This window comes from Chaetodon trifascialis, chromosome 20, assembly GCF_039877785.1.
Source record: "Chaetodon trifascialis isolate fChaTrf1 chromosome 20, fChaTrf1.hap1, whole genome shotgun sequence".
NCBI lineage: Eukaryota > Metazoa > Chordata > Actinopteri > Chaetodontiformes > Chaetodontidae > Chaetodon > Chaetodon trifascialis.
This window is the reverse complement of record NC_092075.1, coordinates 5885570-5904512: the sequence shown is the minus strand read 5'-3', so window position 1 is coordinate 5904512 and position 18943 is coordinate 5885570. Positions and strand designations below refer to the sequence as shown.

Sequence of the window (18943 nt, the reverse complement as noted above, 5' to 3'; positions counted from 1 at the left end):
AATGCATGCGTGCGTTCATGCACAGACACGTCGGCTGGGCTGGAAATGAAGACACCCCCCCCCCCCATTCTCCCATTTTCTTAGCAGCGGTCTTAAAAACATACTGATAAAGTTGGGACATCCTGTCTGTGCTAACAGCAGCAACACACAGGGGGAGAGACACTTCCATGCTAAAATGAACTACTGAATATTCCTCTTTCCACTCATCATATGCAATGCAGCTTTCCTGGCGTGCCTTCCCCCCAAAAACATCATAGACCAATGAGCTGAGGAATGCAAACATTCCACAGAAACAGACAAACGGGAGGTGCGGAGGCGTGTGTGCATTTTGTAAGGTGACGAGGAGGCTACAGCATGGCGAAAGGAGAAAGGGAGACAAGGCAGATAGGAGAAAGTGGAGAGTGGACAAGAGACGCTGGAGGACGAAAAAGACGAGGAGGAGAGGAGGGAAGAGGAGCAGAAACAGGAGGAATGTGTTTTCCATCAGGTCCATCTGGTGCTGCATTCCACTGGAGATATCCTGAGGGATATCCACAATGTCTCTTTGGGGTGGCTCGCACACCATAGGGTCATCATGGGTCAACCCCTCCCAAAACACTGACAAACCACTGTAACACATAGCCAAGTCCGCTATGTGGTCAGGCCCCAAGTAAGTGGAATATAGCAGTGATTAACCAGCTACTCCAACAAAGGGATTTTTTGTTATTTCTAATCTCCAACCAAAGGCCTGACAGACTTGTGATATTTGGATGAGCCGCTGCAGACACACAATTCACAACCTCTTTTCAGTTAACCCTGGGGCAAACTGAAAAGAGGGGGTCAAATAATTACCTGTCATGTGGAGGAATGCTTCAGCGCGACACACAAGCTTGGCTGCACTGAACCACAACAAATAACTGCACACACTCAAAGCACACATTAATAACACCGCATTTAATGCCTCAGCAAAAGAAAGGAAAACACACGGCAAAGCAACAAATTCACACTGTCAAAACAAAGGCACACATGGATGGGTGGATGAACAAAACCAAGGACCACACAGCAACCAAACCACGACCCCTGAGGGATGGCCCCATGAGAAACCTCAGAGGGGCAGGGGCAGAAAAACAGACTGTATCACATATGGAGCACACACAGGTCAAGCTGCCCCTGGACCAGTCCAGGACCACACAGCACCCACACCGGCGTGGAGGAATGGAGGTGGAGGGATGGGGTTTAAGCAGGGGCGGGCAGGGGGAACTCACCGTGGGCGTGGTCAAGGACGCTTGGCCAATCAGGTAGGAGTTAGAAACGGACATGCTGAGGCCCAGCCCAGAGCCCGCCTCCTCCATGGCCGCTACAGACGGCTGGAGGTGGCAGGAGAGAGAGGAGGAAGAGGAGGAAGAAGGGGAGGAAGAGTGGGAGGCCTGAGATAGAAACAAAGAGGAAGAAAGAAAGGTAGAAAAGATAGAAAAGAAAGAGGGAGAGAGGAATAGGGGTTAAAAAAAAGGCAAGGAGGAGAAACAGGGTGTTAAGGGAGGAAAAAAGAAGAAAAAAGGGGACAGTTGATTACACTAGTAAGCAAGACTGAATTAGAGCAGATTTAATCAAAGTTCAGCAGCAGAGTAGTGAAGTCAAAGTGGTGAAAGCTGAGGAGGATTCTGGTAGTTCAGCTTACAGGCAGCAGACAAATACTGAGCGGAACCACTGCTGTTTTGCCGAATATGAGTTCTTCCTAGAAAGCCCGAATTACTAGAGTGTCATGTGATGCATACAGGTTACACTTACGTCTACTGTGAATAAACTCTCCTTTAACGTGCTGAGCCTTACAGAAACCAGGCCAACCCGTTCTAAACCGGGCCAATATTATCCGCTCTGTTTTTTTCACCCGTGTCCTTATCCACACAGCAGCTGAACTGACTTTTTTTTTTTTTTTTTTTTTGCAAAGCCATGTAAAGTCGCCAAAGCGTGTAAGCCTGGAACATGGGTTTATGGAGGAGGCAAACAGGCTTATTCCACTGGGCCACGAGCTCATCAAGTCCAAAACATGAGGCCAGATTAGGCCTTGCGGCGGGAGCGGAGATGAGTGCAGCTCGACTGTGTGCTCAGACAAAAGAATGATAAAAATAAAAGCCGGGCACAGGACTCCAAATACACAGTTGTGGTGGCAGAGAGAGGACAATGGACAAAGCGAAAGAAGAAAGACTCTCTGAGGTGGCCCGGGTAGACTGCCACTCAGCCACAAAGTCTATTTTCTTTACTGGGCTGTGATACTGTACATCCAGTTATACCCTGGAGAGAAGCGTTATCTGTTTATTGTCCGCAAACATACTGTCCTCGTTACTTCAAAGCGTTAGGCCAACTGCAGATCAGTTTGTCACCTTCAAATATGTGCAGCATGCATAAGTTAGGAGAAATAGGCGAGTGTTTTTTGTGTCTTATGATCATCCACTGAACGTGCAATGCTTTGCTGGTTTTGGAGCTCTCCAGAGGTGATCATTAAAGGGAATTCTAGCAAGAAAGGTTAAATTACAGCCCCTTAAACTTGGTTTCAAATGTAAGTATTTCTCCATAAAATTAGATACTCATAAAGACATAAACAACAATCTTCAGGTAGAATTTATGACCTTAACACTCAAAAACTCAGGTAATCTGCTTCGTAAGGGTTGTGTGGGTATGGTCTGAACATATTTGATTCATCAGATTCCAATTTGCGTGCTGCTAAATTGTGATTGGCGCACAGAAGTAGTGACATCACAATTTTTGTAACTGAGCTCCTGCCACTTAAAATCACTGAGAATTAAGAAATGCACACATATCTAATGGAAAATAACAATAATCCAAACCGTTCTTGTCTGACTGTAATAAAGGTTTTAACGTCACATGGCTCATCACAGTGCGCCCTCCCCCACTATGACCTGTCCTATCGTGTCTCTTCCTTTCTCTCCTCACTGAATCTCTGTCAGACAGTTGTCTCAATTAACCCAGACACCGACCCAGATTAAGATAAGCAGACTGGATCTGATGCGGGGCTGATAAAGGCCGGTCTTATCTCCCACTAACAACCAAACACCTTCGTCTGCGCAAAGGGGGGGGGGGGGGGGGGGGGGGTTAGAGAGAATAAGGAGGAGGGGCTGAAGAGGTGAGAGAGATAACGAGATAGGAGGAGGCTTGAGAGAAAATTGATGAGGATTACCACAGGAATGTACTTTAGCCCCAGAATGCAATCTGCATTCCTTCCCAGCCAGCATGAAGCATGAAGACGCTGGGTCGAGCTCTGGTGCAGAGAGTGGTTTACATTGTTCCCATGTGCCAGCAGCCCTGTCCTCACAACACTCCGTCACATGATTGTAGGTATAGTCTCAGAAATCAATAGTGCAATCAATGAAGGCTCCACAGCCTCAACGTTTCGGTCTAAATTTGAGGAAGATCAACTGAACAATTTCAGGAATTTAAATTACAGCTTTGCTGACACCGTTCAAATGAGTTTACCGAACAGTTTCTTGCAACAGACACTTATTTGCTTCAACCCTGGAAGGAGAAAATGTACATTATCAAAGATCTTCAGAAGGGCATGCAGAGAGGTTTCGTACCAGTTGCCTTTGTTTCGGGGGCAGCGCTGGAGGCTGCAGCGGCTCGTGGACTGAATCGGTGCTGCTGAAGGAGTCGTTGAAGCCGCACACCTCCTGGAAGCGCTTATTACGCTGCTCATAGATGCTCTCGCTCTGTGGCATCTGGTAGAACACGGAGGGCTGCGGCTCAGAGTAGTCTTCCACAAACTGCATGTACTGGAGGACTGGAGGAGGGGGATGGATTAGATTACAAAGCATTTATCGTTTATTTTGCTTTATGACTTTAAACTCCACTCAAGTCAAGAATAGATTTTTTCAAGTCAATTTCATCCTCTAAACGTTCATATATCACATCATGTATCGCTCCCACAGTGTCCTACATTCCCCATGACACATTCAGCATCTGTCATTAGACCCTTCCTGTGCTGTACAAACATCTTTACCATGACATCATCAGTTATTGTCTCAGAAGAGTTTGTTTGCATATGACGTCACGTCGCTCTTTTATTGCGGTGCGAACTACAGACGGAGGGCAGGAAGTGATTAACAGCTTGATCTTCTGATAAATCAGTGTTCACAGGCTGAGTAGCATTCACTTGTACACCATGCCCAACCTGTGGCGTGCCTCTTTAAACTGACTTCAAGACAGTTGTCCACTCTTGTCCAAGTGTTTCAGCCAACAGGAAGTGGTGACTGTATGGAATGACATAATGCAGTAGCTTGAGAGGAAGTGATGTAGCAGGTGTGTCAGGAAATGACCAAATGTTGCCCTCTGTGCCCCTGGAGCCAGACCCATTGTAGCACATCCCGGTATTCACTTCCTGCCTCTATTCACAGTGGAATATTTCCTTGACATAAGCTATGCTTCAATGAACTGATGACAAGTGCAGCCAATGTCCCGCTGTCCCTTCCTAAATCGACCTCATCCCTTCCTTTATTCTTCCCTGCATTACACTGTTTGTCCCTTCCTTTGTCTCCGTGCCCTCTGCTCAGTCACCTCATTTAAATGTCTTTCTTCTTCCTTTCCTTCATTGCTCTCTCATTACATCCCCCATCCCCTCCTTTTCCCTCACTTACTGTGTCTGCTTTTCTTTTCTGGCAGTGGCGGTGGGCTGGCGGGGACATCTGCATTCTCGCTGGCTATGTACTGGGCGGCGAACACGCCCCCATTTGTCTGGGGCATGGGTGAGATAGGTGTGAAAAGGGGGAATGGGGGTGTCGGGTGCCGCTCCTCTTCTGACAAGTTGTCATACTGGGAGGGGTAGCGCTCGTACAGCACCCTGGATCCTGCGTCTGGGAAGGGCGATGTCTGGGTGCTGCGTCGCTTCTTCTGTGGCAGGGCGGGGGGCGCGCTGATGCGGGACGACTGTAAGGGATTGGTTTGATTGGGCTGTGGGGTCCAGTATTCTGGTGACTGCTGGGGTGGAGGAGCACTGAAGCGGGGATGTGAGGGATGCTGTCCGGGGACTGGGGAGGAGGACTCGCTGTGAGACTCAGGCAGGGGGCTCAAGCACCCTCCTACCGGTATTGGGGGCAGGTTATCTCCAGCTGACAAGTCCTGGTGGAGGAAGTCATAATCTGGGTCGTATGTCTCTGTGTTGTCTGAAAAGGTAAAGAAAAGGTACAAATTACATTTTGATTCATCATACATTCACACTGTTGCACAAACTTTACGACAGGTGAGATGAAACATTTGAATGAATCAGTGCACATTAGCAAAGGTTTGTCAAGAATTGGGTTCTGATAGTTGGTTCCATTTTAGACTCCCTGTCCTATTTATCTCTCCTCCCAGCCGTACTGAAAATATTTAGGTAACACAAGCAGGCTTCTCATTTATATCTATCACAGCCGGTGTCTGTGTGTGGTTTGAGAGTGAAAAGAAACATCACTCTGTAATGCTACTCTATGACCGCAAATGGTCTGTGTTTTTGTAGTTCAACGAGTTCAACAGAGTGATGAGTCCTCTCGGGAAGAGAGCAAGAGATTCTCTTAATTTAATGCTCAATATTCTAAACTTAAATAGTTACGCATTGGGATCTTAAGTATTTCTAAAAGTAAGTAGGGTACACCTGTAATTAGGCTACTAATAAAGGAGTAGTTTGTCTGGCTTCTCAGTTAACAAAAGCTGATTACAGATCTATTCTGAATCCTTGATATTAGCCATTTATATCTTTGATTAATTGTGGATGATGAAAGCTAAGATTTATTAAGATAAGACAAGAGGATTCTGTTCTAGATTCCAATCTGATGAAATGACATCAAACCCAAACCCTCAGTTTGTCTTTGCAGTCTTACCGAGCGTCTCACAGCTGGTGTTACGAGAACACTGACCGCTGTCCTGCTCCATAGAGGAGAGCTGCTCGTCAGACTTGCTAAGTTTCCCCATGCTGCTGCACGGAGACAGACGTGGAGAGTCGCCCCCATAGGACTGGCTCCCCCCAGAGAAACGTCTCTGAAGGAACTCCTGCTCATAGTCCTGCTGCTGAACAGACAAAGAAAGACTGTTAGCACTCCTTTTTCTTAATGCTTAGCTTTGCATTATGTTTAAATGGTCTTAAAGTGAGACTGAACTATACCGGACCGCAATCCCTCACCTGTCTGTGGACGCTGCAGGGCAGGCTGGAGCCGCGGCTCATTGGGGCAACCACTGCAACCCGTGTCGGCGAAGGGGCCGACTGACGCTTCTTAGGGGGAAGAGCTGGTGGAGGGCTATTGACAGATACAGATAAACAGCAGGATGAAGTAACAGGGATGTCGAATGCTTTCGTCCCAGAGGCAAAATCAGTATGGACAATCAGGCAAGCACGCAAAACACAGCTTTCTCTGTCATGTATGCATACACAGATCTGTGCATGAATACATGAACACACACATCCCTCCCGTGGAATGGTGAGATGAAATTAAGGGTGTTTCATGTTAGCCTCTCTCAGCTATGACATGAAGCTGTCCTGCTTGTCAATCCTAAATTCTCTTAGTGAGTTAATACCAGGTCAAAATGGGGATGAAGAGCGGAACATAAGGCATCACGGTATGGAGGACCAGCGTAAAAGACAATGCATAAGTCAGTCACACACTCATGCACTGGACGGTCTTCTGATTGGATGATGAATTCTTCAGGGGAGGCCCAAGACGAAACAAATTTTGGGATAATGCAACCATGCAAGTCAAAAAAACTTTCATCCAATCCAGAAGCTTAATGGGGGTCTGGGGTGGGATGTTATAATGGAGACAGATGATCCTATGGGCTAACGTACTTCTCCTTCTGAGAGGGTCTCCTTTGGCCGGCGTCAGCACTCAACTGTGCTCTGTTCTCAGAATCCAAAGGGAGACCAAAGATGAAACAAATTGAGAGAGACAGCAGAGAGGGTGAGAGAGGAAGAGACAGAGAAACAAACAAACCAAAGTGCACTATATTTAAATGCTCAAGCGTGAAAGTGATGAAAGATTGTGAGGAGTTTGGAATTTTGAGCATCTGGATCAACGGCGTTGCAGCGAGATCGCACGGGAGAGGACTGTTCAACTACATCAGAAAATACACTATGCACCAAAATGCTTTGGATTTGCTAACTCAGAAAGGTTTAAATCAGTGAAAATGAGAGAAATTTACAGAAATCCCCCTTACACACCCACATCCTAAAAGCCTTCTTTATTCCTCATTTGATATATGTGAAACGTGTGAAATGTGTTTCACAAATGTTTAAAAATAATTTAGACAGACAATACAGAACAGCCACTTCTGCTTTCGTGTCAACAGTGCAAAAGGTCACATTTCTGTGGTCCTTTTCATCACCGAGCCTCGCCTATGCTTCGCTTTGGATGGAGACAAAAACGGGGCAAAAAAAGAAATCTTGAACTGAAAAGAATCTAATATTCAGTCACATAAAGATCTCAAGCCTTTAAGACTCTTGGATGACAACAAATAAAGCTACATGAAGTACCAGCAGCACAGTTTGGCTAAAGTGGAAGCGTCAGCGAGAACTGTTGGCTGAGAAATTCCTGCAGGATTGTTATTTCAACCCTTTATTAACAAACACCTGAATTTCAGAGCTGGAGCTGGAAAAAAAGCCTCTCTATGGAGAGAGGATACAGAAAATCACAGCTGCAGCTGTAGTGTGTGTTGTCCTCACCTGAGCTCTGCCATTTTGGCTTCAGGAAGGGGGGGTTTGGGAGGGGCTACGTCCTCATCTGGTATGTCAGAGGCAGCCTCTGCAGGGGTAGCTGGCGGAGTCGTCTTATTCGAGACCTCCTGCTCCCGATCTATCAAGGGCATCTCCGATGACACGCTGCTGCACAGATAAAAGCTGTCTCAGTGAATGAACTGCTTGGAGTGTCCAAATGAGTGTGTTTGTATTCCGGAAAGCACACTCACCTCTCTGCTGTGGTAGTAGCGGGTGGGGCTGGTTTGTTGGGGGTGGTGGGTGACGGCTGCTCCTGTTTCTCGATGGTCAGCTTCACCAATTCCTGTTCGTAGAAAGACAACACAGGAGGCTTCAGTGGAACCACAGGAGGATGGAGAAAACACTACCCACAGCATTTCCTCTGTCACCACAGGGCTTACCTTTACTCCATCCAACACCGCTTTGATGACACTGGTGACAGACGCCACATTTTCCTTGTCTTCCAAGTCGATGCCATCCAGCATCACCTGATCCGCCCAGCGAATGAGGTTGGCCAGACTCTGATACACACGGTTATGGCAGGAAGACAGCGCCGAACTGTTGAAAGGGTGCGAGAATAGGGTTGGCAGGCATGAGAAATACAGGGGGAGAAAAAGAAAAGCGCCATATGGAACAGATAAAGGAGATGATACAGAAAGAAGAGGTTCAGAAAAGAGGATGATTCAAGAGGACAGAGGGGTGTGAAAAGAAGCAGTGGGACAAGCGCATGTTAGACTGGAGGTGACAAAAATCACACAGAATCAAGAACACATGACACACCTCCTTCTATCTGTTAAAATACACATTTCTGGAGGAATTTGTTGAGGAAGTGCAGGTATGCCTGATTACAAGCTTAGAGGTTGGAATAAGCTCGCTAGTGCAGACTGAAGAATGTGTGACCACACAGGGAAAGCGGGTGTTGTTTCTGCCTGTAGTGAACGGTGCATTCAGACCCAACTCTAAGGTGTGGCACAGGCCTGTACCAACACGCTGCAGCTCAATCGCACCGCTGGAATATCCCTCCACTGTGTATGCACAGCTTAGCCTTACAGTGAGTAGGAGACGGCTGTAGCTACGGGGGTTAAAAGAAGGATTTGAGGGATGGTGAAGCAATTGGAATTGGGTGGAGAGGTTTGACCCAGAAAGACTACGCAGGCTAAGGGCTATAGGTTCCTATGACTGACCAGTCAGTATAAGTAAACTTTGCAGACATGAGATTGATCAGCTAACCTTTTAGCACACAAGCACTTTAATCAACTTAGCAGTGCGTGCCAAGACAGCGGGTAGGAGTTACACCCACTACTGACCTAATTATTTGACCAATATTGATTTAAATAACAGCTGACAATCTAACACTGTCGTACACTATGGATGTTTAGCAGATGGCAAAACTAACTAATCCAAGCATTATTACCTGTGAGGGTAAAACTCTTCTTCCAATGCTTGTCACACAGTAGTAACTTGATGTACAGCAGCTTATTTGAAGAAAAATAAAACTGTAAACTTCTGCTGTGATCTATTGGAGTTTCACTCCGTTAGACGTAGGTCAAATCCCCAGAGATGGCTGCCTCTCAATGTTGCCGCAGCAATCCATCAATCGCCTCTAAACACAGGGCTGTGAGATACAAAATCTGTCACCTCTGACCTCCATGGCTTCGTCTGCGCTGACGAATGAGGAAAGGCACTAAGACAGAGAAGTTCTAACATGTCTTGACAGTCCAAACAGCAGCTGCAGGTTACTTCTACAGAAAGGGTTTACGCTATCCAGCGGGAAGTTAAGCAAACAGACTCATTCTATTGGTTAAGATATCTGAAAGGTGAAATTAATGTTTCATTAAACATTACAGGTAACATTTCTGATAATGTGACACATGAAAAAGGAGTAATACATGGATGTAATTTTAAAGGCTTCAGGCGTCGAGTGCAGGAAGCCTTGAGGTGCGGGATGTTGTTTCTCACAACATATCATCAAGCTTCACAAACTGCCCGGTGAGTGGTAGTCAAAATCCCGCTAGTTCGAACACGTCCAGCGTGCATACCAGCTACGTTATGAGTTACGTCAAGAGGCAACAACGGTGAGAAAGAATCAACGAATGGCTCATTGTGAACTATCACATCAATTGCGGGAGAAAGACGAGCAAAGGCAGCAATCAGAGAGCAAGAATTTAATGACTATTTTCAACTGCTTTGGAAAGCAAAAGCAAAATGGTTCAGTCTATGCAGAAGACATACATATGTATTAATAAAGAACAATAGATATCTCTAACTTGTGCTGTAAATCATGAATTCTCAAAAACAAACCTCAATTTTCTTTCCAGCCTTTTATAGAAACATGTCTCTCACCTGTGCTGTATCCGGGCCTCCACCTGAACCAGAGGCAGGATGGCTTCAAGCACTTTGCTGGCCGAGCCTGGAAGCATCTCTAGCACCTTCTTCTCCACAACCATTTTGTCCACGATTGTTTTGAAGTAGCGCAGGGCGCTGACCACCTCCTTCTCGTGCTCTTCCAGCCGACTTACCTTCTAGAAAAAGAAAGCAAAACCACAGAGCAGCATCTTAGAATCGTACTACGAAACTACTTTTCACGGTGACAAACATTTCACGAGCTTTGTAAACACCATGAACTGAGTGCGCAGTGAAATATTTCTCACTAAATAACCCAGTTAGTATTCGGACCATCATAACACTATGGACTCTCTGCTGTGGTTGTATTATTCCCATGATTTGCTTGCAGTTCAAAGCACCATCTATCAAGTGATGTGGCTTGGAGCCATTTTGGTAGTACAGCAACGGTCTCTCTCAACGTCTCTAGTCTTTCAGAAAAAGGCTGCTGGGGAATATACTCATTACACCAAAAGCCTTAAGAGGGAGCGGAGGAGCTCATTCAGGAAGCGGCCCAGTTCCATTCATGTCTTTATAGGTTTAGACACCTGCTGTAGTGCAGCCAGCCACCACAGCGACTGGGAGGCTGTGGGAACCAGCAGGGAAACTCGCGCACACACAGACACAATGGAGCATAGGGAGCACAAAACATGAGACAGGAAAGCAATCGTCTCACAAATAGGCAAACAAACACACAGAATAGGTGGGAGAGAGGTGGATTTCCCACAACACACACATATGTTTTCTGACACCTGACCGCACACACACCTTGTTAGCAGGTTTCTCAGTACTCTTCGCTGCTGGCTCGGGCTGCAGTTGCTTGCCCTTCTTAGATGGAGTCCTCTTGATCTTGGGAGAGTGGAACTTGTCCATCAGCTTCATGGTGAAAGAGGACAGATGGGACCGTTGCGAGTCTACGGATGGAGGCAAAACAGAGAAAGTTGAGTGGTCAGTCGAGAAGGGGAGAGATTCTCGGGGGGAAACAGAAATTAGATAAAACCAGATGGCACAAGCACACTGAAGTGTTGAAGTCACTATCACACAATGCCACTCATCTGAAACGATGCTCAACACCGGCAAGAAGAGCAAGCCTGGTATTTTCAAGGCAAGGAGAACATTAGAGATTTATTTGTATTTTTATTTCTAAGCATTTGTAACATCCGCGTTTCATTTGCTATGTTTGCTCCCAGCAATAAATCTGCGGGACAGGCACAGTCACAGAGCCTCCTCCAGCAGTCCAGTATGTGGCCAGATGTGTGAGCGCACACACATGTGAGTGCACGAAGTGAGACAAGGACAGAGCAGAAGAGTGTGTTATAATAAAATACTCTGGTTAGTGCTGAGATGAAAATTGCTTTATGGTACATAATTGAGAGAGGCTTCATAATAGCAGAGTAATTTAGCAGAATCCCTCTTGTTCACTGCAGAGGGTGCTGATTGTATCTGGGGAGAGTCCCCTACACCACTAATCCCAGGACAACTGACTGCTCACTTGCCACCCCCCCCTTCCCCCCTTGTCTCCACACCAAACTGAATCAGGAGGTACTGTAAATACTAATAACAGTGTTGGGAGTCATCAGGAAGCGTGGGTGTTATCAGCAACAAAATTACACCTCTATCTGGTCTAATCTCCCCTCGGCTCGATGACAGCGGGATCAGACATTCCACGGTCATCAGCGTAAAAACACTGAATGCTGAATAGCAATCACCGGCAGGAACACGCCACAAACTAGACGCCCAGCCGGACGGCGCTTTCATCTGCACCATCGATCCACATGCCACGCGCAGATCCACCCTACTGTTCTTTCTCTCCATCCCTAATCCTCATCATCCCTCACTCGGAGCAAAAGCCAAAGTTTGCTGAGGCAGCCAAGGACGGCTGTGTGTCTCATTAAAAATGTTGATGAGAACGCTTCCAGTGGAGTTTCCTGCCGACACAAACGCATGTGATGAAGCCTGCGTGATCCCTCAGGCGCTTGTTTTACAAAGCATTTTCTAAAAACCTTATCTCAGAGTTGTGCAAAACTAAACTGCTCTGTAGGTTACTGACTGTGCGTGGCTGATTCAAGCTGAACACTGAGTTACTGGAAATGTATCTCATGACTGTTGTGTCACCTCTAATCTGCATTTGACCCAGTTCCTCACATCCAAACAGGTCAAATCACTCACATGTACATGACAGGGCAATTTTTTTTGCTAAAAATGCAACAAAACTATCATGTTTTAAGACTAAATTTCATTAGTAGCCCTGCCTCATCATGGTGGTGTTATAAGCTGCCTGTTTCTTCTGCCTCTTCAATTCACACAATCAGTGTGGTAAATGGGAAAAACTGACACTGTAATCTTTTTTCCTGCGATTTGTATTACAATATCATAAAATATGGGAAATTACACCACACACATGAAATGTCTTCTTCATGTGCATATGCAACCCTGCCTCTAGCATCCAGGAGACACCATTTGTGACCGCAGCTGTGTCATGTGCATGTTTACAGGCAGGTGATATGTACGCTCTGCATGCACAGCCATGCTCTGGTGAAGGGGTGCACTTGATCAATTTAGCAAACAACCAGAACAGGCCAAGCTCATTTTCCTGTCATGATAGGCGACTAGACTAGACTGGGAACTGAGAAAACGGGCTAAACTATGTAATATCAGACGCACTTTTCATGAAGATTAGCGATGGAAAAAGAGAACTTTGTAATTCGCCTGACTTGACATTGTGCGTCTTGCAATATAACTATTGCACGTGCGCACATCATGGTGTCAATGCTGAAACAATATCTCATAATGTAACCATAGTAAAGAGATAAAACTTTAGCTAGTCAGCCAGGCAAGACAGAGAAGACAAAGAGTTCATCAGAGTCAGACTGGTGGCTCGACACAGTGAAAACTCTGCGACAACCTGCTCATCTACACAGCTGTCTGGATCAATACTGTAGCTTAGCCACAGGGGATGCTGTGCTGCTTCAGTGCACCTAAATAGAGTGTGAATAGCACAGCTAGGTCTGACAGTGAGAGGATATCTTTTTGTACCCTGAGGCTATACATACCTGTGTTAGCCAGTTTTGCCGCAAGCCAGGGTGCTATCGTGGCAAGTTTTCACTTCTAGGCAATGTGTGGAGAGGACTGTATGCTTTTGATTGCACAGCAGCCTCCATATGAGTTTTAGTCTCACATCGATTCCTATCTGTTTGACCTTGTTTCCCCCATATTCCTGGCACAAGTGCCTGTGGCTATCATCAAAATATGATGGAAGCTCTCGCTCAATCCCAACTTGAACAGTCCCAGAAGGACTATACGTGAGTTTACAGCTGCAACCCTGAGTCCCAGAGCTGAGAAGCAGTGACATCAGCACAATGAGTCACTGCTATGATCGATACAGCTGGTCCCTCAGACACCACTGCAGCCCCCGTGGCTCAGCTGTTTATCGTGCACGCAGGGCTGGTTCCCCGTCTCCTCTGCTCCCTGTTCGGTTCTCCGCCACCTTCTCCCCTCCCTCTCTCTTCACTTCTGAGAACAGAGAGCCACCCCCACCCCCACCCCCTCTAGAGTTCGCTGGAAGTCTGGCTCAGCATGGAAATGACATCACCAGAAGAAGAAATGAACAGGGTGAAAAAGAGAGAGAATACAGTGAAGTGCTCTGTTATAGTCATGTACGCCTCTCAGCGTCCACCCTCCTTCAGAGACGGGCCGGCCATCCCTCCCGCTCTCCCCAGCTGCCCGCCTGCTGCCGTCCAGAGTTATGAGGTGGTGATGTCATTGGTTGTAATGTCTCTTACACTGAATCTGACTAGTCATGGACTCAGTTTACGGCTGAAAGAAACCTCAGAGAGAAAACATTTTTTTCCCTTTATTTTTTTCAGCAGCCCGTGCCACGACACGCCTTTATGCTGGTGTGCGTCCTGAACTCTGTGTGCTCTAGTACACCTGCGAATTACGTTCATGCACAATTTTTAAGTGTTTGTTTGTAGCCAATATTTGGATTTCTACTGCCTTTTTGCTGACTTAGTGATGTAGAGAACGGAGATAACACTTTTTTACTTGTTGATTTCTGCTAGTGCTTCCCAATTTTCGCCACTGCTCTCTTCAAAATGCAGTGCAATGCAGCAGCAGAGGCAGCCTGATGAACAGCGAAGTGTGGTTACACTTCCTTAAAGGGTGAGGCTTGTCTCCACTGTTGTAAACTGCAACAGTCCCGCAGAGATCATCTGAACACACACAAAACTCCCCTGTGCCTCACTATGCTGCACTGCAACCTCACACTCGCTCCCAGAGTACAGTGTGATGGGCTTACTGTTCTGCTATATTAAAGCTATATTCATGTTTGTTTTTCTTTCTGGTTTTGCAGATTTTTTCATGATGCTATGAGGGACGTATGAAAAAGAAAACAAATCAGAGAATCACTAAAATCAGATTGTTAAGAATAGTGAAGGATTTAGCAAGTAAATATCTTTGTGAGGCATTTAAATTGCTTAAACACTTTGCTGCTTTGAAAGGCCTTGGGGACATTTAAAACAAACACTGGAGTCTGAACGACTCTTGAACAAAGCCTGGGAGAGTTCTCACACAACTCTGTGGTATAGAAGAGTCCCCGGGAGCTTTCTACTAGCTGGATTGTTTCGAAGCTTAATTACACAATAAGCAAATACAAACACAGACACACACCATGGGTGCAAATTTATGAGTGCTTTTGGCAAAAAAACACTGTGAAATGTATGCAATACACCTTAAATTGATTTTGTGTGTATATTTCACTGTGCTCACGTTTTCTCTTTTGCTGAGTAAACTTTGAGCCCTCTTAGACCTCCACATTTCACTGTTTTGCCAAATTGTATATAGATACCAGCCATTCAGATACATCTAGCATCAGTCAAAGGGTTTCTTCTACCACAACACAGATACACCAGCTCACAAGTCTTATTATAGTTCTACATCAGTATGTCTACATCTCTAAAAACAACTATCAGCTCATTACGTTCTAAACATGAACAAGGATTTCCGTGCATATCTGTTCTTCAGCTCGGCTGCCAAACTAAATGAAAACAGCCAAAATCCTACTGTTACATGTGGGATTTGCTTTAAATGATTTGTTTCAGACTATCCTTACACAATACAATGAAACACACATTTAGATAAATACAACAGGTAGTCTGTCCAACCAGACTTCTGGACAGAGGACATGCAGTAAAACATTCAGCAGGAAATCCAAGGATCACAGTTGTTGGTCGTGATCCCTGCAACACAACTGATGGCCGGTGACATATGAGCTTGTCCAGATCTGACTGAAGAACTGACAGGCTGACAGATTGATCTGGTTCTTGTTCAGTACAGGTGTGATCTATACAGGACAGCTGGCCGGCCCCTCACTGGCCTCCCGCTCCCCCACTCTAGGAATAGGATGAAAACGAGGATACAGGGGAAACTGTGCCTAAGGTTTCACACACAGCTGTCACCTCCTGCTGAACTCCCCTCAGTGGAAACTGCTCAATGAAAGTGTGTGAGCCCTGCATATATGGACTTCTTGAGCCTGATAAAAGACTGAAGCAAGAGTCACAAAGGTCACCGCGCCAGCTGTTGAAAAGGGAGGAAGGCAAGGGGGAAAACTCGTCTGAAGGTGTGTGTACAGCTTCAGATGAGTTTATGGCTGAAAGAATCTTCTCAATAAAGCAGGAAAGGACAGTTAACATTAATGGAAATGATGTGTGGAGAATAACATTTTGTAATTTGCTCCTGCTCTCTACTGGCTGATTGGAAAATTAAATCTATGTCCACACACACACACACACACACACACACACACACACACACACACACACACACACACACACACACACACACACACACACACACACACACACACAATTCTGGATTTACATTTAACACTTTCATAATAATCATTGATTTTAACTTGCATTTCTTTGTTGTATCTTATTACAGCACTCTGCTCTAAATGGCTATACAAGTAAAAGTAACTTAGAGTCTTCAGCCATGCTAGCGGTTCTGTGTAAGTAGGCACAGCTAAATGCTAACAAAAGCATGTCTTAGTTTTTATGTATTTGGTTGTAAACCAAATTACTGGACAATCTAGTGGATAAAGTATTTGACTGGAAAAGTGAAAGGTTTGACTTGGTGATGCAGAATGAAAAGTCACAGAGCGATGAAAGCGACGAGGATTCGTCCTTTGGGCGCCTACCAAATTTCACGGCAATCCATCCAATGGTTGATATATCTCATATAGACATGCCAACATTGCCATCGCTAAAGCTACACCGCTAGCATGACTATAAAATTAATTTGACCCTCTTAACTCAGATATAGCAGATGTGGAAAAGAAGCTACTGTTCTAAATGCCTGCAGATTAATTCTGATATAAGCATCTGCTATATTATTTACTGTCCTGTACACAGAGCGCATTCCTCTTGAAACACTTGAGACATGAGACACCCCACCCTGAGATAAACATGTACAAATATATGGTGCATTGTTTATAAGCAACTTCGCCTGCAACGAGGCCTTATTTGTCTATAAAAATGATGACACAGCGAGTGACTTACTGTCTACTAGACTGTAAAACAAAAAACACGTCACATCTCCACAGGCAAGACCTGCTGTGTGGAATGTGAGGCCGAGGCACGTGAGATGAACAGCGGGGAGAAAAATGGGAGAGGAAAGAGAGGAAAATTCAACAGGAAATAGTTAAGTGCTTAGTGAATTATTTATTCTCTCCATTGTAGTGGTTGGCTTCCTGCCGGTTGTGTTCAATTTTCAATAGGACTCCTTTTAATGTCCTCGGTTACCAACAAGCAACAATATAGGTGTGTGTCTTGCAAGTCTAGCTACAGCCTGAGGATGGCAGGGAAGGGAGGAAGCCCACGTATGGAATGTGGCCCTGGTTAATGGCTGATTTCAGAAGTAATGGAGGAAGAAGTCCAGTGGTGGGTTTTACAGTTTTCCAGCTGTGCTGTTTGAGTACGCTGTTCAACAAGGAGCCACAGGAAGACTGAGAGCATCCAGTCCACTTAACCGAGTGAGTAAATGACATGCAGTGGATGCTAAGTGCTCAGTGCACTTCCCATCTATTGTATATCATTTTACAAATGAGTAAATGAGACACAGAAGAGATGGCTTCCATGTGGACAATCAGATTATCAATGCAAACTGAGACAACCAAATACTGGGTTTCTTCAGCCACTCACTTCCTAATGACTTCTGAAGTCCTAAAAAAATGCATAAGAGGGACATCACGTTGGCCTGGCATCTGAACCAACGGATCAGGGATATAAACTATAAGCCATTTCTAACTAAAAATGAGCCACTTTAGATACAATTATGATAAAATGAACACTTCACTGGTATAATAAAAAAATTGCTCACAATTATTTACACAATAACATGCAATTACTTTTAAAAGCAGAAACTCATTCTCATACAGTGAAGTTTGTAGATTATTGCAGAATTTTACTATCATTTCACTTCTGGGCCTGGAAGAAAATGCTGCATGCCTTTTGTTTGTGAGACAGAGATCAACATCAGCCAATATTTTAGGCTATTAATAACTTACACAAACATGCCCCTCAGTATGTCAATGACTAGTAAAGCAGCCCCACCATCCATGGGTCAATGGCCACAAGCAAATATCAATGTGGTGATGGAGGCGCTCTGCATGCTGGGTTGCATGGGAACAGACGGCATGGACAACCATGGCTAACAGAGCGTGGCCGCACAACACAAGGCGATCTATAACGCAGATCCATAATACAAAAGAGCAAACCAGATCCATAACTGCTTAGAGAGATCGTGTTTGGTCACCCACGTTCAGCTCGAATGCAACAGTAAACAGAAGCAGTCTCTTGCATGTGTTGGTGCCATCTGCTCTCAAATCAGACAGACAAACCACAGAGGTGACACAATAGGCCGAGCTGCCGATGACTGAGAATACATCTATACTGGGAAACTCCTGCTCAGTGAACGAGACGTTATTACCCCTATGAGTCATGAGATACCACCCTGAGATAAGAATATCAAAAGTACCCTCATCCACTTTCTTACAGGTTTGTCACTTTTGATGGGGTATTTTAGCCTGGAAAGCTCAGAAAAGGGGAAGATATACGTAGCTAAACGTAGACATGCAAATGTGCTCTGATTCCCGACTGATCAAACAGTCTGATACAAATCTCCTCATTCGACGCTGTGACGCATCTACAAAGTGAACTGAGACTAGAATTATCGGCGGGGATGAAAATATGTTGCATTAAATCATAATAAGCAACAAGCAGCATGTAGAGGCACATAACAACAAAATCCAGCCTAATCTCCTGCTGACACACCTTGGATTCCTGAGTCTGTTTATTTGTATGAGCTTGTGTTCTTATTACTCAGGATGAATGGCTGAAGTCGGACAACATGACATCGCATCCAAATATTTCCATCCCATCTAGAGTGGAGTATAATGAGACAAATCCATCATCCATTTACACCAAAACATTTTATTCATGCTAGGAATGCCAACTACACTGCCCCGCATTTCTGCTCTGATGCATGCTTGTGACATGTTGTTTCTATAGAAGTTAGCACTGCATCGGGTGCAGCAGGTGGGTCACCAACATCTGAGGTCATGCATGTTTTTTTGCTTCAGTTTTAAGGCAATGAGGTGTGCATTTTCACGGCCCTTTGAAACACATCCATCATCTCGATCTTTTGTCACGTACAGCAACACAATTGCGGCTTGTTTTGCAACAGTATTTCACACGCAAAGTCACACAGTTATGCTTCTGTAGCACCGTGACAGAAAAATAGGGTTTGATGCAGAGCAGAAGGGAAATAAACATAATGTTTTATAGTCGTAACATA

At 45.2% G+C, this 18943-nt stretch overlaps 1 protein-coding gene across 9 annotated transcripts in view; it reads right to left on the bottom strand.

Annotated features, from left to right (window-relative positions):
• Positions 1 to 18943, bottom strand: part of rapgef1b (Rap guanine nucleotide exchange factor (GEF) 1b) — a 41198-nt gene that overhangs the window by 8567 nt on the left and 13688 nt on the right. For 2 of the 9 annotated variants that reach the window (XM_070988534.1, XM_070988537.1), the window contains exons 2-12: positions 10859 to 11004; positions 10052 to 10230; positions 8110 to 8266; positions 7921 to 8012; positions 7679 to 7837; positions 6806 to 6856; positions 6146 to 6260; positions 5847 to 6033; positions 4629 to 5153; positions 3573 to 3775; positions 1245 to 1406 (exon numbers count right to left, since the gene is read on the bottom strand). In XM_070988534.1, the coding sequence (XP_070844635.1) occupies positions 1245 to 1406; positions 3573 to 3775; positions 4629 to 5153; positions 5847 to 6033; positions 6146 to 6260; positions 6806 to 6856; positions 7679 to 7837; positions 7921 to 8012; positions 8110 to 8266; positions 10052 to 10230; positions 10859 to 11004 (1976 nt within the window). The remainder of the gene's footprint in view (positions 1 to 1244; positions 1407 to 3572; positions 3776 to 4628; positions 5154 to 5846; positions 6034 to 6145; positions 6261 to 6805; positions 6857 to 7678; positions 7838 to 7920; positions 8013 to 8109; positions 8267 to 10051; positions 10231 to 10858; positions 11005 to 18943) is intronic. The other 7 variants (XM_070988538.1, XM_070988535.1, XM_070988539.1 and 4 more) reach the window with 5 other exon arrangements.